This window comes from Eleutherodactylus coqui, chromosome 11 (assembly GCF_035609145.1).
Source record: "Eleutherodactylus coqui strain aEleCoq1 chromosome 11, aEleCoq1.hap1, whole genome shotgun sequence".
Classification (NCBI taxonomy): Eukaryota; Metazoa; Chordata; class Amphibia; order Anura; family Eleutherodactylidae; genus Eleutherodactylus; species Eleutherodactylus coqui.
The window spans coordinates 5,709,403-5,734,339 of NC_089847.1; the positions used below are offsets into that span (position 1 = coordinate 5,709,403).

At 53.4% G+C, this 24,937-nt stretch overlaps 1 protein-coding gene across 1 annotated transcript; it reads left to right on the forward strand.

Annotated features, from left to right (window-relative positions):
• The first annotated feature begins 12,233 nt into the window (after positions 1-12,233).
• Positions 12,234-23,289, forward strand: MMP15 (matrix metallopeptidase 15). Its single transcript, XM_066584013.1, has 10 exons — positions 12,234-12,538; positions 14,122-14,270; positions 16,202-16,324; positions 17,945-18,240; positions 18,373-18,534; positions 18,753-18,970; positions 20,581-20,719; positions 20,799-20,949; positions 21,305-21,420; positions 22,173-23,289. Exons 1-10 carry the CDS (start codon positions 12,410-12,412, stop codon positions 22,598-22,600), a joined length of 1,911 nt encoding a protein of 636 aa, XP_066440110.1. The 5' UTR covers positions 12,234-12,409; the 3' UTR covers positions 22,601-23,289.
• Positions 23,290-24,937: the final 1,648 nt, after the last annotated feature.

The window sequence follows — 24,937 nt, forward strand, 5'->3', positions numbered from 1 at the left end:
TTTATAAAAAAAAAAAAGTTTGTGTCAAAAGTTTTAATAAGTTGGGGGTCTGTGCGAAGACCCTCCACTTATAGCTGCAGGAGCTCACTCAATCCCCTGTGCCCCTTTTGGCTATCGTTGCTTGTCTGCTCCTCAGCTGCTGAAGACCGATGCGTCTATTCATCTCCACCCCGCTGATGAACTCTTGACGTGTTCCTTTGACATGTCAGGTATGCTTTTCAAAATGCAGTTACTTGTTGGTGCGACTGTCACCCTGGCTGGTAGGATGCGTTGGCGAGCCCTGCAGCTTCCAGGGGGTGTGAAGAGCAGGTGTTCGCACCGCTGTCCCAGGAAGAGACCTCTGCTCTTTGGGTTTTCTCATGCATGCGTTTTTTTTTTTTTTTGAGGAACTTCAGGAAGCACCGCTAGCCCAACCCTTACAGAAGCTCTAGAATGTCCGTGCGTAGTGAGTTATAGGACTGATTGTTATCGTGTAGGATCCCTGCATCGATCTAGTTCAAGGATCTTGGTGGAAGGGGGTCTTCAGATCCTTTTTACGCTCCTTTCTTGAGAAAGGGACTCTAAATTCAGACATATCTGCTTTCATGGCTAAAACCTTTTCTAAACCAAAAATGACACACCTCGTTTTGACCAAAGAGATAAAGTAAGGCCTCTATCACACCAGTTAACCCCGTAAGGAATTTAATTTCTCTGTTCAGTTTTTGGAGCTGAATTAAAGCAGCCATACAGTTTCGGAACAAACTTCTGTGCCTGGACAGGAGGGGCATATTAGCTGCGGTTTCTCCTCTGCCACCTCTCCAATCTAGAAGGTCTTTTTATGAGTTTTTTTTTTCCCCCCCTGTTCTTTTTCTAAAATATAACAAATAGCGCTGCAGAATTCCTGTTCCTTGATCGTTTGTTAAACCCTCCAGAGATCTCTCCCCCTAGCTCAGAGACTAACTTCACATCTGAGTCTACATTCCTCTTAAATCCAAAAGGGGGTAAAGTTGACGTTGGTGCGAACGAGTCCTCAGACAGCGTTGTTCTGTTGTAGGCCGTGGCGCCTTTAGTGTTGTCCTGTGTTCAGGAAGCAATGGAGCAGGATATGGTAGGTACCTGCTGTCCCTGACTGTCAAAAGCTTTTGATTGGATTACCATAAATGGCTCTGGTCCTTCTTGGAGAGCTTGCCGAGAAGCTTTGAACATTGTATGCAGGGGCTGAGACTCTCTTGGTGTGGTGTTGGGCCTGTCCTAACCTTTCCTCCCTCTACCCCCCGTTTTTGTATTCACGATAGATCCCTACCTTTAGGCCTCATGCCCACGGCAAGCGCGAGATACGACTGCAGATTTACGGGAGTACCGCGGTGGTAAACAAAACGCGCCTACTGGTGATCATGGAAAAGCACGCATTTTTCTGCAGTCTCCATTAATATATTAATGGAGACCTCCTGTAGCGTAAATCCGTGGAAAATAGAACATGACGTGATTTATTTCCAACTGCGGAAATCCGCAGTAAAATTCCTTGTGTCGGCATTGGCAGACAAAACTATTAGGTTCAATAGAACCTAATGGTCGCAGAATGCTACAGCCATACAAACCCATTTGTGGGCATTTGCCCAGGGACATATGGCAGGAATCTGGGTCAACTGGGTGGTGCCATATACTGATTTATGCAGTAGGCTTCATGAGTTTAGTAGCTAAGAAGGCCGAAAGTGGCTGGTAAATGTTGTGGCCAAAATGTGTCCACTAGTTTAGGAACCTGTAACATGCCGTGTTTTCCTGAAAATAAGACCCGGTCTTTTTTTCTTTTTTTGCCCCAAAAGATGGGCTAGGTCTTTTCGGGAGGGGTTGTCTTATTCTTGCCTAGCAGGTGCGGTCCAGGTCAATCACGCTGCTCTCCAGAGCGCCGATGTGCTTCTTGCAGTCCTCCGATGCTCACGGTAAAAATCGCTTCCTGTTTACAGGATTCATAAATCCTACCTCCAGAAAGCGATGGCTGTGATTGGCCGAGCAGTGCTCAAGAACCAATGTGATGGCTGTAATTGGTTCATCAAGCACTGTATTTGATTGGTTCTTTGACTGCTGCACAGCCATTGTGTTGTGGAGGCAGGATTTATGAATTAGCTGAGCTGCAGCATTGGTTGGCCAATTCATAAATCCTGTGTCTCTATGAATGTGATTGGTTCTTCAACAGTTGCTCAGCCATTGCATTAGTTCAGGCGCTGGTCAGCCAATCAAAGCTACCGCTTTCTGGAGGTGGGATTTATGAATTCTGTAACCAGGAAATTATCTTCTGTGGACGGGCAAGGACTGCAAGAAGCGATGCTGGAGCAGAGGGAGGGACCTAGCCTGAGCATTTTAGGTAATGCTATAGTGTTCTTCTTTTTTTTTTTTTATGTAATGCAGCCAGGGCTTAATTTGGGTGTAGGGCTTATATTTTAAGCCTCCCTGAAAATCCTAAAAAAATAAGGGTAGGGCTTAGTTTTTGGGAAACAGGGTATTAACAAATGGTTTAAATAGGCTTGAGTTCAGCCAGTGAGCAGTACAAGTGCTGACAGTGCCGCTAAGCTGGCTTCGTTTTGCTTGCATTCTTACTGTTTTAGCACTCACTGAAATTGGTAAATTCATTTTTGCAAATTTTACTTTAAAAAAAGAAGAAAAATAAACACCTGTAACTCAAAGGACACCTTTGTAGATCTGTACAAGACGCACACAGTGCAAGTGAGAAAAATGGCTCAAGGCGCAGTGACTCCAAATAATGCTAATGATAAGCTATGAAGGTTTTGAGTATAACCAGCAGAACACGTTTCGAGGGGAAAAAAGGATAGAATTTCTTACTGAGAATTCCTTTTTTCCGAGTCCTCATGACGGCAGTACGTGGAGGTTGCCCTCTGACCTCGTAGGGACAGGACAGATTTCTGTTAACCAGGAAAATTTTATTCACTGAAGAAAAAACATTGTTAGTTCACGTTAAACACATGTAGAGGGGTGAGCTGCCCAAACATTAACAGTACTGCGTGTACCAATAAACATATATTAAGGGAGGGTAATGACGTGCCGCCATGGTGACTCGGGAAAAGGGAATTTTCGGTAAGAAATTCTATCCTTTTCCCTGGCGTCGTCAGGACGGCAGTACATGGAGCCGTACCAAATTACTTGTCCGGGGTGGATTGTCAGTTTTTCTAAAGGGAGACGTACGGTCTAAATAATACAGAATGGCTCTTTTCACATCTAGGCTATGATATTCTTTTGTTGTTTTGGGGGCTCTGACAAAAGGAGGGAAGGATAACTTTTTGCTGACTATGAAATTTTGAGATCACTATGGGTAGGAATAAGGGGTCCGTTTTTAAGGCGATCCTATCGTCCGGTACGAATAAAGTGTTCTACACGAAAAGGCCTGGATCTCGTTAACCCGTCTTGCTGTCGTAACTGACAAGGAGTATCGTTTTAAGAGTTAACGGTTTAACCATCAATTGATCTATAGGTTCGAAGGGGGGCCTACAGCGGCTTCTAAGCACTAGGTTTAAATCCCATGGAGGTATTGAGCTACGGATTACTGGCCTTATCCTCTCCGCTGCCTTCATGAACCTGTGGACTAACTTGTGCTCTGCTAATGCCTGATCTACAAAGCATGAGAGAGCTATGATCTGGACTTTAAGGGTCCCCGGGCTTAGATTTTTGTCCAGGCCTTCCTGAAGGAAATCTAGAATCTCCGTTATAGAGGTGTCAAAATCAGAAACTTCCGACTTCCTCCAGGAAGTAAACTTCTTCCATATTTTATTATAAATGGCGGTGGTTACTGGCTTACGACTCTGACAGAGTTGACACGACCGTCGCAGACAAACCTTGGTTTAGTAACATCTAGGCTGTTAAATTCAGCTTCTGTACATTGGGACACAGAACTGGGCCCTGCGACAGGAGATCCTCCCTTGCTGAAAGCTAGATTGGATCTGTGATAGCTAGGTTCAGAAGAAGGGGGAACCATGCGCGCTTCTCCCAGTACGGGACGACTAGTAGAACAGTCACATGACTTATCTGGATCTTTTGCAGGACCCTTGGGATAAGGGGAAGGGAAGGTGTAGGCCAGATCCATATCCCAAGCTTGCGAGAAAGCGTCCATCCCCAAGGCTTTGCCTCTTGGGTTGAGGGAGAAGTATTTCAAGCATTTTGCGTTTGACCTGCTCGCAAAAAGGTCTACTTGCGGCATGCCCCAGGTGTCCACGATACGTCGGGACTCTTCCCAGTTCAGGGACCATTCTCCCGGATCCAGATGATTCAGGCTGAGGTAGTCTGCTGTCACGGTCTGGGATACTCTGAGATGAACCGCTGTTAATGACTGCGGCCCACCGGAAGATTCGGGCTGTTAGCTTTAGGAGCTGGAATTTCTTGGTACCTCCCTGATGACGAATAAGGGAGATAGCCATCACGTTATCGGAGAAGACTTTAACACAGCGCTTCCCAAATAGCCATAAGTTCTCTGAAGTTTGAAGTCTGCCTTTTAGCTTCTGGGCCCCATTTCCCTTGTAACAGGTGTTGTCCTACCTGTGCTCCCCAACTGAGCTGGCTAGCATCCGTGACTACGCTAACGAAGGGTTCGGGAACCCACTGGGATTCTGCATTCAGATTATGGGCCGACAAGCACCAGTGAAGAGAGCGGACAACTGACGATGACAGGAGCCTCTTGCTCTCTAATGGGGTCGCCGCTCTATCCCAGTTACTCAGGACAGCCCTTTGCAGCGTTCTTGAATGTGCTTGGGCCATGGTATAATCTGTATGCATGATGTCGTGAGGCCCAACAGTCTCATTCCTTCTCTTAATGATAGCTGGGTTTTTTGCACATATTTACGGACTGCCTGTCTTAAGCTCTCCTTCCTGAGTGGCAGCAAAGATAGAGTCTGGGACTCGGAGTCTATCTGGACGCCCAAAAATATTTTCCGAGTTTCCGGAAGAAGACTGGACTTTTGGAAGTTCACAATCCACCCTAGTTTCTGGAACAGAGCGACTGAACGAGCGGTATCTTCCTTCAGGACTTTTACTGAGGGGCCTATCCGTAAAAAAAATCGTCCAGATAGGGAGCAATGTTAATGCCTGATGCATGAAGATGTGCTACCATCTCGACCACGATTTTCGAGAAAACCCTTGGCGCGGTAGATATGCACTGGAAATGATATAGACGGTTCCCGATTTCTACCGCGAATTGCAAGTATTTATGATGTTCAGGAAGAATCGGGACAGGATAGTATGCATCTTTTAGGTCGATTGCACACATATAATCTCCTCTGTTAACTAAGGTCCGTACTGATCTAATCGGCTCCATCTTAAATTTTTTGTAAATGATATACTTGTTTAAGCCTTTAAGGTTAAAGATCAGACGGTGCGACCCATTTGGTTTTTTAATGAGAAAAAGAGGAGAATAGTACCCCAATTTCTGTTCTGAAGAGGCGACATCCACTATTGCCCCCATATGTAGCAGGTTAGTGATTTCTTCTCTAAAGACTTTTTGAAGGGCTGGGGATTGCGCAGGAGTTATAGCAAATCTATTAGGAGGCCGGACAAAAAATTCTATTCTATACCACCGGGATACTAATTGGAGAACCCACGATTCTTTCGGCTCCATGGAGGGAGCCCGCTTTCTTGTCCCTGTAGGGACAGGACGCACTGAGGAATGGAAGGGGGAAGGAGCCTTTTCAAGCCTCTTGCTTCCTGTCCCTACGAGGTCAGAGGGCAACCTCCATGTACTGCCGTCATGATGACACCAGGGAAAAAAAACTCTTCTTCAGTGATTGCTGGGGCATAACATGCTGGATGGCTATGGTGAGTATTTAGGTTGCCATGCCAGCAAGGCCAATAGAGAGAACCAGACTGCAGGTGTGCCTCCCAGTGTCTGAAGTGTAGATACCAGGAGCCCTACTCGCAGCCTGGTCCTCTCCCTATTGACCGTGCTGGCATGACAACCTAAATACTCACTGTAGCCATCCAGTTAAAAAAAAAAATCATTGGCTGAGCGCTGTGACGAATCACAGGCAGCGCTCAGCTGTCATTCAGTCACAGGCAGCGCTTTCTGGAGGTGGGGATTTTTCAATCCCCGGCCTCCAGAAGACGACTGCTATTCTAGGTGAGTAAAAAATGTATTTATTTATTTTTAACTTTACAGCTAGGGATGATTTTCAGAGAAGGTTTATATTTCAAGCCCTTCCCCGAAAATCATTGCTGCAGGGGTTACCTGCAACCCATTGCTTTCAATGGGGCCGCAGCAGCGCCGGGCACATTGAAAGCAATGAGATAGCATCGCAGACCTCTGCCACAGCTGTGGCTGAGGATTCCTTTGTCTCCCAGTGGATGAAGGAATTCCCTGCCATAGATGTCTGTCACAGCTGAGGCAGAAGTCTGTGATGTATTCCCTATGTTCTCAAACAGACGGGTGCTGCTGCCGCCGGCCCCATTGATGGCAATAAGCAATATTGCAGATTTTTCTTAGGGCTGCGAGGCTTGAGTGAAAAATCGCAAATGAGTATGGAACCATTAAAAATCATTGGTGTCATAATCATGCGTTTTCAGTCGCTCTCGCATTGCAAGAAAACAGACCGCTAGTAGGTAGGCGCCCTTAAGTGGAAAGACACCAACATGAACCTAAAGGAACAGATAGATTAAAATCTGCTTTAAAACACAGAACTAATTAAAATGGGAAATGACCTTTCTGAGTTACATGTGTTTAAAAAAAAGGTGAAATTCACAAAAAAAGTTTTTATTTTATGTGATAAATTGCAGTGGGAGATAAAATGGCACGCGTCCAAACACAACAGAAGCCAGAGTAACAGAGCTTTGGTCAGCACTTGTCCTACTCACGGCCCAGATTTAAGCTTATTTAAGCTTATTTAAGCTGTTTGCTAATAAGTTTTGGGGTCCTAAACTTGTGCACTATTTTGTCGTGATAACATTTACCAGCCACTTTGGGCCTTATTAGCCCCCCCCCCCCCCCCCCCCTCCCCTACCAATGCTTGGGCAGCCCTGCCTGTAAAGTTTTCAAATTCTACACAAAAAGTTGACAAAGTGCACCAAGTTCCAGTGGGTGAGCTTAGATCAAGAAGAGTGGCAACACAAACCTGGATATTTTTCCAAAATGACCTGCGAGGGAACAGTGTTGTGTGTGTTTTTATGCAAATTGCTCTAGTGCCTCAACCAGGCTGAAACTTTGCAGAACTTCATCCAGGTTCTGTAGGGATAGTCTGTAAAAATTTCAGGAACATTGAAGGTGGTCGAGCAGGCATTAGGCCACTTGGCATGGAATGACCCTCTCGTCTCCTGCAGCGGACGCTGTGCTCCCCCGTCTCTGGAAGGAGTATTTTCCTGCAGTTGTATAGTACCCTCCAGTAGTGTATGGTCCCTGGGTTTAGGGTTTGTGGGGCTTCCACCATCAGATAGGGTTTAGGTGTGTACTGCCCTGGACGGTGCCTAATTACCGCTGATTGGAGCTGGGAGAAGAAATGAGCGTTTTCTGAGAGGATCTCCAATCACCCTGCAGAAGGGAGTGAATTCTGCTTTTGCCTTAATATTTCATGAATGAAAAATCTAAGGGGGTAACTATATATGTGATCAAGGAGCTGGGTAGGGTCTTTGCTTGAGGCTTACGGCCTCTGGGCTTTGCCTTTTACATTTGCCTATGACCCTTTATGGCTCTGCCTATGGCCTTTTAGCCTTTGTTGGCTCTGATAGCATGAATAGCCCTGGATGGCTCTCTCTGTTGGCCTTATGGCTCTACTTGTAGCATAATAACCTTTATGACTTTGCCGATAGCCTTATGGCCAGTTGTGGCCTAAAATTCACTTATGGCTTTGGGGTTTTGCCTTTTGTTCTTTGTGGTTTTTACCCTGTGGCCTAGCAGCCTTTCGGGGGGTAGGGCCTTCATGCCAGACCTAGGTCCTTATAGCAACTGTGCTTGGCCTCGGGCTTGTGGCCTCTGGGCCTTACCTATGCATGTTATCCTAAAGGCTTGCGACAGCTGAGCTCTGCCTCTGACTAGGATAGTGTTTCCCAACTCCAGTCCTCACGGACCCCCAACGGGTCAGGTTTTCAGGAATTCCTTGGTATTGTACAGGTGATGTAATTATTGTTTTCGCCTCAGACATTGCCACAGGTGTTCTCTATATAGGATATCCTGAAAACATGACCTGTTGGGGTCCGTGAGGGCTGGAGTTTGGGAAACACTGCTCTAGGATCCCCTTTTTGACTTCTAGCCTCCAGGCTCTGCCAATGACCCGCTTCCTCCTGTCCTCTGTCTTGGGCTGCTGGCTGGTGACCTTCAGTGGAAGGACAATAGGAGAAGCCTCGCTTTCCTCCTCGCACGTTTCGGCAAAGGCCCATTTAGATGGGACAAATGTCTGGCAAACGATGCCCGACACTCATCCTCGCACATACTAGCTCCTCCGATGGGGGATTTTAGGAGTCTTTCTTCCTGAAGTTGCCTCCTTATGTGGAGAAGTTACAGGACACTTTTAGACTTTGGGACATTTATTTTTATGTTATCTCCACGGATTCTTAACTTTAAAATCAAGAACTCCGATCTGGCATTTTATCTTAGATTTCTCCTGACTGCGAGATATTGGTGTCATATTGTGTAAATAGTTGTTCCTTCCTGGAAATCGGACTTCCTAAGAACAACATTAGTGTGTCCAAGTGTCCAGTTGGCTCTCGTAGAGAAACCAGTACAATGGGGGCCTTGGGTCCGGGGGTCCAAAAACCTGTTCTAGATTCTGTAATTTGGAAGGTCTACTTGGTTGCCAGTTTTCATAGTCGGACGGCAGTGCCGATGCTGCAGGGCGACAAGGCGGTTCAGTAGTTTTACTGGTACTTTATTGGTGGGTTCTCCAAGCCAAAGAGTTAGCAGTCAGCAGGATATCACTTCAGGCTGATATCAGCCCCCCCCTCCCCCCGGAGTTATTAATCTGGTGGAATCTCTCATGGGCGTGTGGAATCTGATTACCGGTCAGTAATCTTATGTTTTTATATACTCTAGTGGGTGGGTGTCATGGCGGGGCGCACAATGCTGAGGGCTCTTTTACATGAGACTGCCGGTCTAATAATGAATTTGCTAAGTGAATAGGCGGTGGAGCGCTCCGGGGATTGTTCCTGCCTCCACTCACAGTAAGTAGGCAGTCGTTAATAGATGAATGCCTGTTTACACGGGCCGCTCAGCGCAGAAACTAAATGAGAATTCGTTTGGTTATTGTTCCGTCGCCGCAGGCATTTACACTGAGTGATCATCCTTCAGATTCTCGCACCGACCCGTGAAAAAGGACCCCCAGCCTGGACAGAGCAGACAGTCCCAATACCATCAAGAAAGAGCAGTGGCAGCAAGTATGGCGCAAAATTGTAAAACTCCATTTTATTTCTCCATGTTAAAATCAGCGATGTTTCGACTGTTCGTCTTTGTCAAGCTGAACGCACCCGGCCCGGGCATTCACATTATACAACCAGCAATAAACCCAAATGTGGAGCATCAGATGGTAATTACCCTCTAGAAGTGTTACTCCCAATATCTGCTCTGCATGGCGTCATAGCGGGACGTGTAGCGCGAGGCCGGCAGGAGGTCGTTCTCCCAGGGAGGCGATTTGTTTGTCTTTAGGGTTCGGTTTCTCTAAATACAGTTGGGCCGACTTCACACACAGCGTAAATGCTGAGACCTTTCCACGGCATTTACAGAAGCCGCCAGCGGGAGGAGATTCCGAAAACCTTCATGTGGGGCAGAAATTTTTGAAAAACACTGTGGATTCTAAACTGGCAGCGCGCCCCTTCCTGCTGTGGAAGTCAAACCTTAACCCCTTAACAGTTATGTCATGGAGGCGCAGGGTTTGTATGGAGCGGGATCAGAGCCAATCCTGCTCCATACATGGCGGGTGCCAGCTGTCACTTCTGGTAACCCTTTAAATGCCACTGTCAGTTGTGACAGGCATTTAATACTCTTAGGCCTCGTGTCCACGGGGAAAATCAGATCCGCTGCGGATTTGTAGCGCGGATTTGGGCTGCGGATGCTCTGTAATTGTCTTTTATTTTTCATGCGGGAGATCAATGTAGCTATGTGCCCTATGAGCTCCCGCACGCGTGATCCGCGCTAAAATGGAGCATGTCCATTTTTTTTCATGCTCCAGAAATTTTTTAATTACCATCCGCGGGTATTTATCTACCCGCGGGTGGTCAATGCATCCCTATGGGGCAGGTATCCGCGTGTGGGAAAAACGCTGCGGATTTTAATTCTTATTTTCCCCGTGGACATGAGGCCTAAGGATGCCAACTTTAGTTTTTTTTTCTCTTTCAAAAAAATCATTTTTTTAAATGTATATGGCTACATGAGGGTCTGTTCGCCCGACTGTAAGCTCTTGAGGTCGCCCTGTTGCTTCATAGCTTGTAAGCTCTTCAGGCCAGGACTGCGACTTATTGCTTTATGACTTGGTCTTAGTTTGTCTATGTTGGTGCAATGTAAAATTAGTAATCTAATCATACGGGGTGCGCCATGGAACAGTAGCCGCCCCTGCGCCCGCGCCACTGCTTTATGAAAGCTGTCGAGGGAAATGGCTATTGCCCATAGCAATGAATCCCAGATCATCCGCTCTGAGGCTCTCCCTCCACGTTGGTGGATCACGAGCGACCGGTAGCTGAAGGAAAAAAATCTCTGAACCTGAAACCTTGCTGAATAACGTCTGCGGGAACAAAGAGGGCGCCAAAGCTGAAGGCGTGGATTAGTGGAGGTGGCGGCCAGAGGACTGTTAGAGCCGGCGCCGTACTAAGAACGGTCAAAGTGGGGTTTTATCAGGTCACGAGAATTCAGAGAGTGAGGTATCTGTCTACTGCGAATCCCCACCGGACTCATGAAACACCGCTGCGCCACCAGAATATTGGTCATCAGGCAACTGTGATTACTGCGGTTTGTCCGCATGACTGAATAGTTTTATGATTAAAACACGCCAGAAAGAAAGTGCTACTTTTTTCAACACAACGCGCTACGCCTCGCGGGTCCATGAATTGTTTACGGAAGAGCAAACTGTGAACAAGGGGTTTTGGCCACCATGTTCCCCGGAGTTGTCCACATGCAACTTTTATCTGAGGGGAAATTGGAAGCAAAACGTGGATGCCCTGAAGAAAAACCTCACAAACACTATCTGCAGCATCACTGTTGAAGAGCTGCAGGCAGCATCAGCCAACATGTTGCAATGTGCCCAGAGCTGCGAAGAAGTGAACGGGGATCACTACAACATCTGTTGTAATGTGTGCAAATCAATAAAGCCTTGGGATAAAAAGCATTCACATGCTCATTCTTCCTGTCAGGGGGGCTACTTTTCCATGGCCCAGGATGTAAATGTATGCCCTTGCTGGGAAGCAGTTCCCATGAACGGACATGCTGTACATTTGCGTTCTATACATGGAGCCGGCTCAGAAACTGAGCCCACACCGTCTGCAGCGGGGAGAACACCGATCCCAGCTGTTCCCTTTCCGATCCCAGCTGTTCCCTTACCGACCGCAATCATGTGGTGTCCCGCTCTGTCATGTCCTGTGATTGCTATGATTAGCAATAATGCTTTTTCTTACAGAAGTACTGCCGTGTATTATCAGAGTGATCACAGTATCGCAGGTTCAAATCCTTTACAAGAACATTAAAAAAATTAATAAAAGTTAATTGAAAATTGGAAAAAATGTGGTTTTATCTCCTTTGGTATCGCTGCATTCAGACCGACCCCTCCAATAAATTGGTCACTTTTTATTCTGCGCGGCAAACCCCATTATAAAAATAAACAACTGCTTTTATATTGCCTTCCAAAATAATGCAATAAACATGATTGTTATGACGTCATATGAGGGGAGTGTATGGGCCATCGGCTCCCAAGGTGTAGGGGAAAAAAGGCAGAGGGGGGGCAGAAGGTCCAGGCTGCCCAGATCCGCCATCCACAGTTGGGGCACTTGCTGGTTCGGCTAGAGGTGTATCCTGGTGACTGCCGCAGTATTGATGTCTGCAGTTCCTGGGCTCAACACTAGGTGGCACCAACGTCATGTCGCGGTCTATTTTGGAGCAGTGTGTGTGGGCGGAGCAGTGGAGCAGGTTGTATGGCAAAGCAGGGGCGTGGCTCTGGAGCAGGGTGTGTGGACAGAGCACGGGGCGTGGCTATGGAACAGGGGGTGTGGTCAGCAAGGGGCGTGGCTATGGAACAGGGTGTGTGTTGGCGGGGGCGGGACTTTGGAGCAGGGATCGTGGGCGGGGCGGGACTTTGGAGCAGGGAGTGTGGGCGGGGCTCGGCTCCCGGTGTCTGCGCTGTAGCCGGAGGTGCTCCCCGGGGCTCTCCATGGAGCAGGCCGTGTGTCCGGGGGGAACGAAGCCCTGAGAGCGGGAGCGTCGCATCCTCCGCCCGATACTGAGAACAAAGGGGAGAAGCAGAGCCAGGACATGGCGGACGGCGAGGGAGCGCGCAGGGGGAGAGCTCGCCGGGCCCCGGGGCTGCTGCTGGGATGGAGCCTCGTCCTCCTCTCCTGTCAGGGCTGCGCGGCCGCCGGCGAGGACGAGGCTCGTGCTGAGGTAGGTGCTGCCGCTGCCCGCCGCTCTCCTGCCGCTCTATAAGGGACGTCCAGGTGGAAGAAGTTGGTTTTTTTTAAGTTGCCGGGCCTGCTACAAAATAACAAAAGACTTGGTACTTACCTCCACTTACCTCTCCCCTGCCATCAGCCAGAGGTCAGGTGACTGCTGCAGCCAATCCCCTGCTATCAGCCAGAGGTCAGGTGACTGCTGCAGCCAATCCCCTGCTATCAGCTAGAGGTCAGGTGACTGCTGCAGCCAATCCCCTACCATCAGCTAGAGGTCAGGTGACTGCTGCAGCCAATCCCCTACCATCAGCCAGAGGTCAGGTGACTGCTGCAGCCAATCCCCTACCATCAGCCAGAGGTCAGGTGACTGCTGCAGCCAATCCCCTACCATCAGCCAGAGGTCAGGTGACTGCTGCAGCCAATCCCCTGCCATCAGCCAGAGGTCAGGTGACTGCTGCAGCCAATCCCCTGCCCTCTCCCCTGCCATCAGCTAGAGGTCAGGTGACTGCTGTAGCCAATCCTTTTACAAACTCTTGGCATCATAGTGCCCCAGACTTAGACTCCTGATGCCAGGGGAACGGAGCTGACGCCAAGTGGCTGCGCAGGAGGAGAGGTAAGTGAAGGTAAGTAACAAGTCTCTTTTTTATAGCATACCTGGCCATTAAAAAAAACACTTAGTTATCCTCTGAGCGCCCCCTTTAGGCATAAACCAGATCTGTCAGCAGCATCAGCGGTCGTCGGCTGATCACCCGCAGGATCCATCAACAGCAGCAGCGGTAATCTGGTAATGATCCTCAGCGCTTCGGGAGCCGTCGGGGGGGGGAAACCGTCAGCATGTTGGGATCCGTCATCAATAGTCGTGAGGTTTTGCAGTGTCTGTTTGCTGTGCGCCGCAGCAGAGCGGATACACCCGCGTACCTTCTTGTTTACTGTTCTGTTTAGAGGCGCCCTGCATATCCCTGTATCCCGCGCTGTATCCGCCTGTACTGCGGGATATGTCAAGAAAGCTGCCTAATGTGAAGTTGCGACAGACACTGGAGACCGCCGGCTGATATGACATGCAAGGCTCCGCCAGCAGCAGCTGTACGCGGCCGTCTGATAGCTCCGCCCCTCCGCGGACATCGGCATGTAGGGTTTCCAACGGGTTCCTTCACATGAGAGGTTTTGTAGCCCGTGTGAAAGAGGCCTAAGCTGCACATACCGCCCGTCCTCCACTCACATCCAGATCTGCAGCAATCTACACCCAGAGCTGCTGTGTGCGCACTGAACCAGCAGGGGGTGTCGGGCGAGCGACGGGATTATGGGGAGTTATGGCCGTCCTTGCGATTCTCGTTTGCCAAGTGATCGAGCTGATGGCTCCTGGCGGACGAGCCGGTGATGTCGGCTGACACTGACCGGCGGTCGGGAAGCGCAGAACTCCCGGTCGCTGCTGCGTTTCCACTGATCGCCGCCCGCCGCGGCTTCAGGGGTTTCCCCGATGATGGTGAGTAGGAATGGAACAAAGTGTCTTCCGATCAGAACAGCAGGGGGCGCTGCCAGCTCAGAGCGTGCTGTGACATACCTGCTCTTCTTCCTCAGGCCTGGCTGCGTCTCTACGGCTACCTACCTCCCCCCAGTCGTCAGATGTCCACCCTGCGCTCCGCTCAGATCCTCTCCACCGCCGTGTCTGAGATGCAGCAGTTCTACGGGATCCCGGTGACTGGAGAGCTGGATCCGACCACTAGAGAGTAAGGGCCACACTGGGCTGGAGAGGGTGCAGTAGGGCAAGTGGCCCCGCCCCCCAGTGTGTGTGCAGTAATGCATCCGTGGCCCCGCCCCCCCAGTGTGTGTGCCGTAATGCATCCGTGGCCCCGCCCCCCCAGTGTGTGTGCCGTAATGCATCCGTGGCCCCGCCCCCCCAGTGTGTGTGCCGTAATGCATCCGTGGCCCCGCCCCCCCAGTGTGTGTGCCGTAATGCATCCGTGGCCCCGCCCCCCCAGTGTGTGTGCCGTAATGCATCCGTGGCCCCGCCCCCCCAGTGTGTGTGCCGTAATGCATCCGTGGCCCCATCCCCAGTGTGTGTGCCGTGATGCAGACGTGGCCCCGCCCCCCCAGTGTGTGTGCCGTGATGCATCCGTGGCCCCGCCCCCCCCCCCCCCCAGTGTGTGTGTGCCGTAATGCATCCGTGGCCCCCCCCCCAGTGTGTGTGCCGTGATGCAGACGTGGCCCCGCCCCCCCCAGTGTGTGCCGTAATGCATCCGTGGCCCCGCCCCCCCAGTGTGTGCCGTAATGCATCCGTGGCCCCGCCCCCCCCAGTGTGTGTGCCGTAATGCATCCGTGGCCCCCCCCCCCCAGTGTGTGTGCCGTAATGCATCCGTGGCCCCGCCCCCCCCCAGTGTGTGTGCCGTAATGCATCCGTGGCCCCGCCCCCCCCAGTGTGTGTGCCGTAATGCATCCGTGGCCCCGCCCCCCCCCCAGTGTGTGTGCCGTAATGCATCCGTGGCCCCCCCCCACTGTGCGTGTGCCGTAATGCATCCGTGGCCCCGCCCCCCCAGTGTGTGTGCCGTAATGCACCCGTGGCCCCGCCCCCCAGTGTGTGCCGTAATGCACCCGTGGCCCCGCCCCCCCAGTGTGTGTGCCGTAATGCATCCGTGGCCCCGCCCCCCAGTGTGTGTGCCGTAATGCATCAGTGGCCCCATCCCCAGTGTGTGTGCCGTGATGCATCCGTGGCCCCATCCCCAGTGTGTGTGCCGTGATGCATCCGTGGCCCCGCCCCCCCCAGTGTGTGTGTGCCGTGATGCATCCGTGGCCCCGCCCCCCCCAGTGTGTGTGTGCCGTAATGCATCCGTGGCCCCGCCCCCCCCAGTGTGTGTGTGTGCCGTAATGCATCCGTGGCCCCATCCCCAGTGTGTGTGCCGTGATGCAGACGTGGCCCCGCCCCCCCCAGTGTGTGTGCCGTAATGCATCCGTGGCCCCGCCCCCCCCAGTGTGTGTCGTAATGCATCCGTGGCCCCGCCCCCCCAGTGTGTGTGCCGTAATGCATCCGTGGCCCCACCCCCCCAGTGTGTGTGCCGTAATGCATCCGTGGCCCCGCCCCCCCAGTGTGTGTGTGCCGTAATGCATCCGTGGCCCCGCCCCCCCAGTGTGTGTGTGCCGTAATGCATCCGTGGCCCCGCCCCCCCAGTGTGTGTGTGCCGTAATGCATCCGTGGCCCCGCCCCCCCAGTGTGTGTGTGCCGTAATGCATCCGTGGCCCCATCCCCAGTGTGTGTGCCGTGATGCAGACGTGGCCCCGCCCCCCCATTGTGTGTGTGCCGTAATGCATCCGTGGCCCCGCCCCCCCAGTGTGTGTGCCGTAATGCATCCGTGGCCCCGCCCCCCCAGTGTGTGTGTGTGCCGTAATGCATCAGTGGCCCCATCCCCAAGTGTGTGTGCTGTGATGCATCCGTGGCCCCGCCCACAAGTGTGTGTGCCGTAATGCATCCGTCGCCCCATCCCCAGTGTGTGTGCCGTAATGCATCCGTGGCCCCATCCCCAGTGTGTGTGCCGTGATGCAGACGTGGCCCCGCCCCCAGTGTGTACCGTAATGCATTTGTGGCCCCACCCCCAGTGTGTGTGCACTACCTGTAATATATGTAATTATTGCCCGCACCGCTTACATGGCTGCTTATTGCCCACAGGTGGATGCAGCGGCCACGCTGTGGCGTACCCGACCAGTTTGGGAGCAGAGCCAAGTCCAGCATGAGGCGGAGGCGTTACGCCCACACCGGGCGCAAGTGGAATCAGCAGAAGCTGACGTACAGGTGAGCGCATGAGACTGGCGTATAGCGACTCACCCGGTGCCTGATGCAGCTTACCACCGCACCAACTCTTCTGTCTCACACCATGATTTATACTCTACATCACATCCAGAGCCGCAGGCAGACATTATGTAGTAGTAGAATTGTGGCTGCAGCTTTGGATGTGACTGGAGTAGATGTGTGGTGACCGCCGCTCTGGATGTGACTGGAGGACGACATGTGTGGTGACCGCCGCTCTGGATGTGACTGGAGTAGATTTGTGGTGACCGCTGCTCTGGATGTGACTGGAGTAGATGTGTGGTGACCGCCGCTCTGGATGTGACTAGAGGAGGACGTGTGTGGTGACCGCCGCTCTGGATGTGACTGGAGGAGGACGTGTGTGGTGACCGCCGCTCTGGATGTGACTGGAGGAGGACGTGTGTGGTGACCGCCGCTCTGGATGTGACTGGAGGAGGACGTGTGTGGTGACCGCCGCTCTGGATGTGACTGGAGGAGGACGTGTGTGGTGACCGCCGCTCTGGATGTGACTGAAGGAGGACGTGTGTGGTGACCGCCGCTCTGGATGTGACTGGAGGAGGACGTGTGTGGTGACCGCCGCTCTGGATGTGACTGGAGGAGGACGTGTGTGGTGACCGCCGCTCTGGATGTGACTGGAGGAGGACGTGTGTGGTGACCGCCGCTCTGGATGTGACTGGAGGAGGACGTGTGTGGTGACCGCCGCTCTGGATGTGACTGGAGGAGGACGTGTGTGGTGACCGCCGCTCTGGATGTGACTGGAGGAGGACGTGTGTGGTGACCGCCGCTCTGGATGTGACTGGAGGAGGACGTGTGTGGTGACCGCCGCTCTGGATGTGACTGGAGGAGGACGTGTGTGGTGACCGCCGCTCTGGATGTGACTGGAGGAGGACGTGTGTGGTGACCGCCGCTCTGGATGTGACTGGAGGAGGACGTGTGTGGTGACCGCCGCTCTGGATGTGACTGGAGGAGGACGTGTGTGGTGATCGCCGCTCTGGATGTGACTGGAGGAGGACGTGTGCGGTGACCGCCGCTCTGGATGTGACTGGAGGAGGACGTGTGTGGTGACCGCCGCTCTGGATGTGACTGGAGGAGGACGTGTGTGGTGACCGCCGCTCTGGATGTGACTGGAGGAGGACGTGTGTGGTGACCGCCGCTCTGGATGTGACTGGAGGAGGACGTGTGTGGTGACCGCCGCTCTGGATGTGACTGGAGGAGGACGTGTGTGGTGACCGCCGCTCTGGATGTGACTGGAGGAGGACGTGTGTGGTGACCGCTGCTCTGGATGTGACTGGAGGAGGACGTGTGTGGTGACCGCCGCTCTGGATGTGACTGGAGGAGGACGCGTGTGGTGACCGCCGCTCTGGATGGGACTGGGTGTTTGCTTTGAGCCCTTATTGATGGTTAACATGAACCATTACTCCTGTGACCTCCAACGTTGCGAGATAACCGGGAAACCCCGTCCTGAGCCAAGAGAAAGAGGCAGTTGTGAGCCCAGCAGGACATGTGTAGGAGGGGCAGAGCGTGTGATTGTGTAGAGTGTGCGGCACATGTGTACATGCCTCAGATTACATACACGTGGACATGACACTCGCACTTCCCCGGCAGGATCCAGAATCACTCAGCGCGCCTCGGCGCCCATAACTCGGTGACCGCCATACAGAAAGCCTTTGCGGTGTGGTCCAGCGTGACTCCACTGACCTTCTCAGAAGTCCCGCACCAGAGCAAACAGTCTGCCGCCGACATCCTCATCCTCTTCGCTTCTGGGTTCCATGGTGACAGCTCGCCCTTCGATGGTCCCGGCGGCTTCCTGGCACATGCATACTTCCCTGGGCCGGGCATGGGCGGAGACGCTCATTTTGACTTAGAAGAACCTTGGACTGTGGATAACAGCGACCTGTCAGGTGAGGAGCGCCGGGCCGAGGGGCGTCTGCTGCGGGGAGGAGCGCCGGGCCGAGGGGCGTCTGCTGCGGGGAGGAGCGCCGGGCCGAGGGGTGGGGGCTGCAGATGGGTAACGGCCCCTTCTCCGTCTTCAGGGAATCACCTCTTCCTCGTTGCCGTCCATGAGCTCGGACATTCCCTGGGTCTGGAGCATTCCAATAACCCCTCTGCCATCATGGCGCCGTTCTACCAGTGGATGGATACTGACAACTTCCAGCTGCCTGAGGACGACCGGCGAGGAATCCAGCAGCTCTATGGTAAGAACCCGCATGGTGTGCCAGCCCCTGGCTACCTCCCCTTCCCCTACTATTGCCCATATATTACCTCCTCCATTATTGTCCTTGTATCATATTACCTCCCCTCCCCCATTATTGCCCCTCTCTCACCCTATTGCCCTCTCCCGTGATCCTCCAGGCTCCTCTTCCTCCTGTCATCTCCCGGGGCCGCTGACCAGCACTGTCTCTTGTCTGTGCAGGAAGTCCAAGCAACGAGGCACCGAGCACCCCATTTCCAATTCCTACTCCAGGCCAACCTGACAGGAGACCCCCAAGGCCACCGCCAGGGGGCAAACCAGAGCGGCCTGGAAATGCTCCTCCTAGAAGCCCGACCGGTCCTGATCAGTACGGACCTAACATTTGTGATGGAAACTTTGATGCTGTGACTGTTCTTCGAGGAGAAATGTTTGTCTTCAAGGTAAGTGGATTCTGAGATCTAATACGGCCCCCTCCCCCAACGAGTGCTAACGTCACTATGACATCATCTGATTACCTTCCACAATTAGTGCTGACATCATTATGTCATCACCCGATTAACTTCCCCAACCAGTGCTGACGTCACTATGACATCACCTGATTACCTTCCCCCTAGCCAGTGCCGACGTTACTGGGATCACCTTCCCCCTAGCCAGTGCCGACGTCACTGGGATCACCTTCCCCCCTAGCCAGTGCCGACGTCACTGGGATCACCTTCCCCCCTAGCCAGTGCCGACGTCACTGGGATCACCTTCCCCCCTAGCCAGTGCCGACGTCACTGGGATCACCTTCCCCCCTAGCCAGTGCCGACGTCACTGGGATCACCTTCCCCCCCTAGCCAGTGCCGACGTCACTGGGATCACCTTCCCCCCCTAGCCAGTGCCGACGTCACTGGGATCACCTTCCCCCCCTAGCCAGTGCCGACGTCACTGGGATCACCTTCCCCCCCTAGCCAGTGCCGACATCACTGGGATCACCTTCCCCCCCTAGCCAGTGCCGACGTCACTGGGATCACCTTCCCCCCCTAGCCAGTGCCGACGTCACTGGGATCACCTTCCCCCCCTAGCCAGTGCCGACGTCACTGGGATCACCTTCCCCCCCTAGCCAGTGCCGACGTCACTGGGATCACCTTCCCCCCCTAGCCAGTGCCGACGTCACTGGGATCACCTTCCCCCCCTAGCCAGTGCCGACGTCACTGGGATCACCTTCCCCCCCTAGCCAGTGCCGACGTCACTGGGATCACCTTCCCCCCCTAGCCAGTGCCGACGTCACTGGGATCACCTTCCCCCCCTAGCCAGTGCCGACGTCACTGGGATCACCTTCCCCCCCTAGCCAGTGCCGACGTCACTGGGATCACCTTCCCCCCCTAGCCAGTGCCGACGTCACTGGGATCACCTTCCCCCCCTAGCCAGTGCCGACGTCACTGGGATCACCTTCCCCCCCTAGCCAGTGCCGACGTCACTGGGATCACCTTCCCCCCCTAGCCAGTGCCGACGTCACTGGGATCACCTTCCCCCCCCTAGCCAGTGCCGACGTCACTGGGATCACCTTCCCCCCCCTAGCCAGTGCCGACGTCACTGGGATCACCTTCCCCCCCCTAGCCAGTGCCGACGTCACTGGGATCACCTTCCCCCCCCTAGCCAGTGCCGACGTCACTGGGATCACCCCCCCCCCCCCCCAGCCAGTGCCGACGTCACTGGGATCACCTTCCCCCCCCCCCCCCCCCCCCCCCCCCCCCCCCTTCCTAGCCAGTGCCGACGTCACTGGGATCACCTTCCCCCCCCCCCCCCCCCTTCCTAGCCAGTGCCGACGTCACTGGGATCATCTTCTCCCCCCCCCCCCCCCCCCTTAGCCAGTGCCGACGTCGCTGGGATCACTCCCCCCCCCCCCCCCCCCCCCCCCCCTTCCCCATCCCAGCCAGTGCTGACGTCACCAGCTCTTCTGTACTGTAGCAGGAGGCAGACTAGAGTTGCCCCCAAATTGTCAGTGTGTTCCACAGTACAGGATGACCCTTTCCCCGTAGTCCGCTGACTGTGTTGTGTTCCTGCGCAGGGCGTCTGGTTCTGGAGAGTGCGCCATAACCGAGTCTTGGATAACTACCCCATGCCTATCGGCCATTTCTGGAGAGGACTTCCGGCCAACATCAGCGCAGTCTACGAGAGACACGATGGCAAGTTTGTCTTCTTTAAAGGTGAGTGCTTGGTGCGGGGGGCGGGGACAATGCTGTGGGGGCGTGGCCATGTCATTATAAATATCTCATTGATTGGCAGGAGATAAATATTGGCTGTTCCGTGAGGCAAATCTAGAGTCCGGGTATCCGCAGCTAATTAGCAGCTTGGGGTACAACTTGCCCTACGACAGGATCGACACGGCCATCTGGTGGGAGCCCACGGGACACACCTACTTCTTCCGGGGAGACAGGTAACGCCTCATTGTCTAACCCTCCCCCACATGTGGATATAACTTTGGATATAAGAGGCCTCTAGAACAGGATGGCCAAACCTTCACGGGGAGGAAACAGAACGGGGTACAATCTGGTAAATGGGGGGCGCTGCAGTCCAGGATGTTCACACAGCGTGACACTGGGGGCCGGGGGCGTGAAGACATACGAAAACAGGAAATGGACAAGAATAGATGAGAGGAAGTGCCCCCTGAGCCTGCAGGAAAAGTCTGTGTGTACGGCCACCATAAGTATGTGACCCCCACCTCACTAGAGGGCTCAGACGTGACCCTCCCCCCTCCTGCATATAACTGCATGGCTTTTGTTCCTCCCTAGTTATTGGCGTTATAATGAGGAGATGCGCTCTGTGGACGCCGGGTACCCCAAATCCATAAAGGTCTGGGCTGGAATCCCGGACACCCTGAGAGGAGCCTTCCTGAGCTCGGATACATGTGAGTATAAGAGAAGTCCTACAGTCAACCTCCCCTGACCTGGCTGATAACAGGGAGCAGTAGAGGGTACCCATCTATCCTACAGTCCATCCAACACTGATGATCAGATACATTTTTGTTGGGTTCATGTATTTTATCATGTCGGAGGATCAGCCAATCAGGTGGCGCTGTGGGGGATGAGTCCTGGGTCCACCATCAATTGATGTTATGGGGAGAGGGGTCCTGGGTCGGCCATTGATTGTCCCCACTGGTTCCACAGTCGAATGTGTGGGTCCCGGATGACTCTGCAGGAGGGGTCCTGGGTCTGCCCATGGTGACTGGTCTGGAAGGGGTCCCAGGTCTGCAGTGGGAAGTCAGGGTCTTGGGTCTACTTTAAGTGACACTGTTGGGGAGGGGTAATTGGTGACTCTACCGGGAAGTGGTCCAGGGTCTGTTGTTGGGTGACACTATCAGGAGCAATCATGGGTCTGCCATCGGGGGGGTGGTCTTGAGTCCCAGGACTGCCATTGAGTCACCCCACCACTTGTGAGGGGTCCTGGGTCTACTGCCAGATGATTCCGTCCGCGGAGAGGTCCTGGGTCTGCTGTTGGCTGACCATGCCGGGGAAGGGTTATCTGTCCACAGTCTGGCATTGCCTCTGGGAAGGGGTCCCAGCCGGGTCTGATGCCGGGTGATGCTGGGCAGGGGTCTGCCGCCGGGTGATGCTGGGCAGGGGTCTGCCGCCGGGTGATGTCCCTTTCTTGTCCCGGCAGCATACACCTACTTCTACAAAGGAACCAAGTACTGGAAGTTTGACAACCAGCGTCTGAAGACTGAGCCCGGGTACCCGAAGTCCATACTGCGCGACTTCATGGGCTGCACGGAAGACGTGTCCAGAGAGCCAGACGTTGCCCCCCGATGGCCAGATGTGGAGCGGCCGCCATTTAACCCTGATGCTGAGCCTGATGAGGAGGAGAACAAGGACGAGGAGAGTGACAGCAAAGGCGACGCTGGCCGCGATGTGGATGTGGTTGTCCATATTGATGAGTACACGCGGGCAGTCAGTGTTGCCATGGTGATTGTGCCTCTACTGCTGCTGCTATGCATCCTGGGATTGATCTATGTTATTGTTCAGATGCACAGGAAAGGGCCCCCAAAGTCCCTCCGATACTGCAAGCGCTCCCTGCAGGAATGGGTGTGACGGTCCACTGCTTCCCTCCCCTCTAGGAATGGGTGCGACTGCCCAGTGACCACTTGTCCGCCACTTCTCTCCTTCCCCAGGAACAGGTGAGACCGCCCAGTGACTACTCATCCATTGCTTCTCTCCCTGCCAAGAATGGGTGTGGCTGTCCACTGCTACATCACCCTCCCGAAATGGGTGTGACCACTCCCTGCCCACCCCGCCCCCCTCCGGCCTACTTGGTTTCTGTATATTTTAATTAAATCTTTTTGTGGTGCTAACATGGCAGCGGACCCCCCCAACGTCTGAACAGTCGGCAGTGGAGGGGTTGTCTGCCGCCCCCTGCAGATGTGCTGGGGTATAACTCTGGACAGTGCCACCATGTGCCTGCTGTGAGAATTGCACTTGTGATTTGCACCCTGTAGCTGTTGGTACTTTGTATTGCACGTGACCCCAATCCTTCTAATGAATGTCTGCCGTGAGCGCGGTGAGGGCGCTGCCGCCATCGAAAACTTTAATTTGCACTGAACAAGTCCTAAGATGGACACTAGATAGAACCAAGGAGCAGACTCCCCTCCCCCGTTCACTAGAGATGGGGTGGAGTAGTCTGCGTCCTGAAGGCTTTAAGAAGGGAAGTTCAATAGGGGCTGAGCCCAAACGATCAGCGGCGCCTGAATGTTTGTTTTTATTAAAGTTTTTTAAACATGAAATTGTAAGATTATCTGTCACGGCGGTGAGTAAGAGCACCGGGGAGTCCCTACAGCGGACTGATGGGTACCTCTCGCACTCTTACCCAAGGACAGTATAGGGGCTTCATTACAATGGACTGATGGGTAAGAGTGTCAGAGGACTCACTATAGTGGACTGATGGGTAAGAGTGCCAGAGGATTCACTATAGTGGACTGATGGGTAAGAGTGCCCGAGAACTCACTATAGTGGTCTGATGGGTAAGAGTGCCCGAGAACTCACTATAGTGGTCTGATGGGTAAGAGTGCCAGAGGATACACTATAGTGGACTGATGGGTAAGAGTGCCAGAGGACTCACTATAGTGGACTGATGGGTAAGAGTGCCCGAGAACTCACTATAGTGGTCTGATGGGTAAGAGTGCCAGAGGATACACTATAGTGGACTGATGGGTAAGAGTGCCAGAGGACTCACTATAGTGGACTGATGGGTAAGAGTGCTAGAGGTGTTAGTGCAGCAAAATGCTGGGTAAGGGCACCAGTCTATTTTTAAGGAAAGGTGGGGGGGGGGGGGGGGTATTAGTACAGGGGACTGAAAAGTAAGAGCACCAGAAGTACAGGAGCGTCGCAGTACTGTGCATCAGTGTACCTTTTGGAGCTCTTACCCATCAGTCCGCTGTACTAATACATTCTTTGTGTACTTTTGGAGCTCTTACCCATCAGTCCGCTGTGCAGCACCTCCTGCTACTCTCCTTGGGTAAAAGGGCCAGAGCTGGAGCTGCGGAGCGGACAGATAGAACTATTACTGCCTAGACCAACAGATGGGCTGAAGGTGTTGCATTTTCTCCTAGATGTGGCGCCCCCGCCTGTCCATGGCCGTGTCCGGTACTGAAGTAGAGCAGCTCCCTCTCCTCTTTCACTCGGGTCTGTCTGTTCTGCGGCTGAGGATGGGAGACCAGCCAGAGCTTGCAGTAGAGCAGCTGTTCCCAGACGTCCCCCTCCTCCCCTGTGCTGGAAGGGTTAATCCCGCATCCTTCCACACAGACTGACATCATGTATTTCCTCTTTCCATTAGACAAGGAGTGAGGGGGAGGGGGTCTCGGAGGACTCCGCCGGGGGTCACATCCTCAGTCTCCACGAGGTGCCGAATGATGACCCTTACCTGAATGGAGGAGGGGACGCCAATACTTTACACTGACCCCATCGCAGGGGGGTGAAGATTAATGCAATAACACGGCCTGTGCTGAGTGGAGCACGAGGTGCTGTCGACCGCTTCCATTGTTCCAGTCCCACCCAGGACCATCGCTTGTGATCAGCGGTCCCCACCCAGGGGCTTGTGGCTATGGGGGTCCTGAGTTTGCATCTGCTGTACTGGTGATATTGTAGACCTCCTACAACACCAACCGGCGCCAATGCAGAGGGCATGATACCAGCATTACGTTTCACAGCGCCTTGGGTTGTGACGCGTGTTCTAATATAAGGGTATGCAGTCGCGGTGTGATTGTTGGGTCACAGCAACCTCCGAGTCCCAACGGGACCGTATTTACTTACATGGGGCTGCATGTCCATCGAACTCGCAAGCAGAGGATCCTGCGGTTGTAGATTGGGGGTTACGGATACATTTGGCGGTGATTTACCTGCTGAGCGTGTCTGTACCCACGTGGCAGGATAGAA

What these genes read in the sequence shown, in the direction of transcription:
- MMP15 (XM_066584013.1), top strand. Translation starts at nt 12,410, where the DNA reads ATGGCGGACGGCGAGGGAGCGCGCAGGGGGAGAGCTCGCCGGGCCCCG. An exon ending in GAGAAATGTTTGTCTTCAAG is followed by an intron (nt 18,971 to 20,580) that starts GTAAGTGGATTC and finishes GTTCCTGCGCAG; the next exon opens with GGCGTCTGGTTCTGGAGAGT. An exon ending in CTTCCTGAGCTCGGATACAT is followed by an intron (nt 21,421 to 22,172) that starts GTGAGTATAAGA and finishes TTGTCCCGGCAG; the next exon opens with CATACACCTACTTCTACAAA.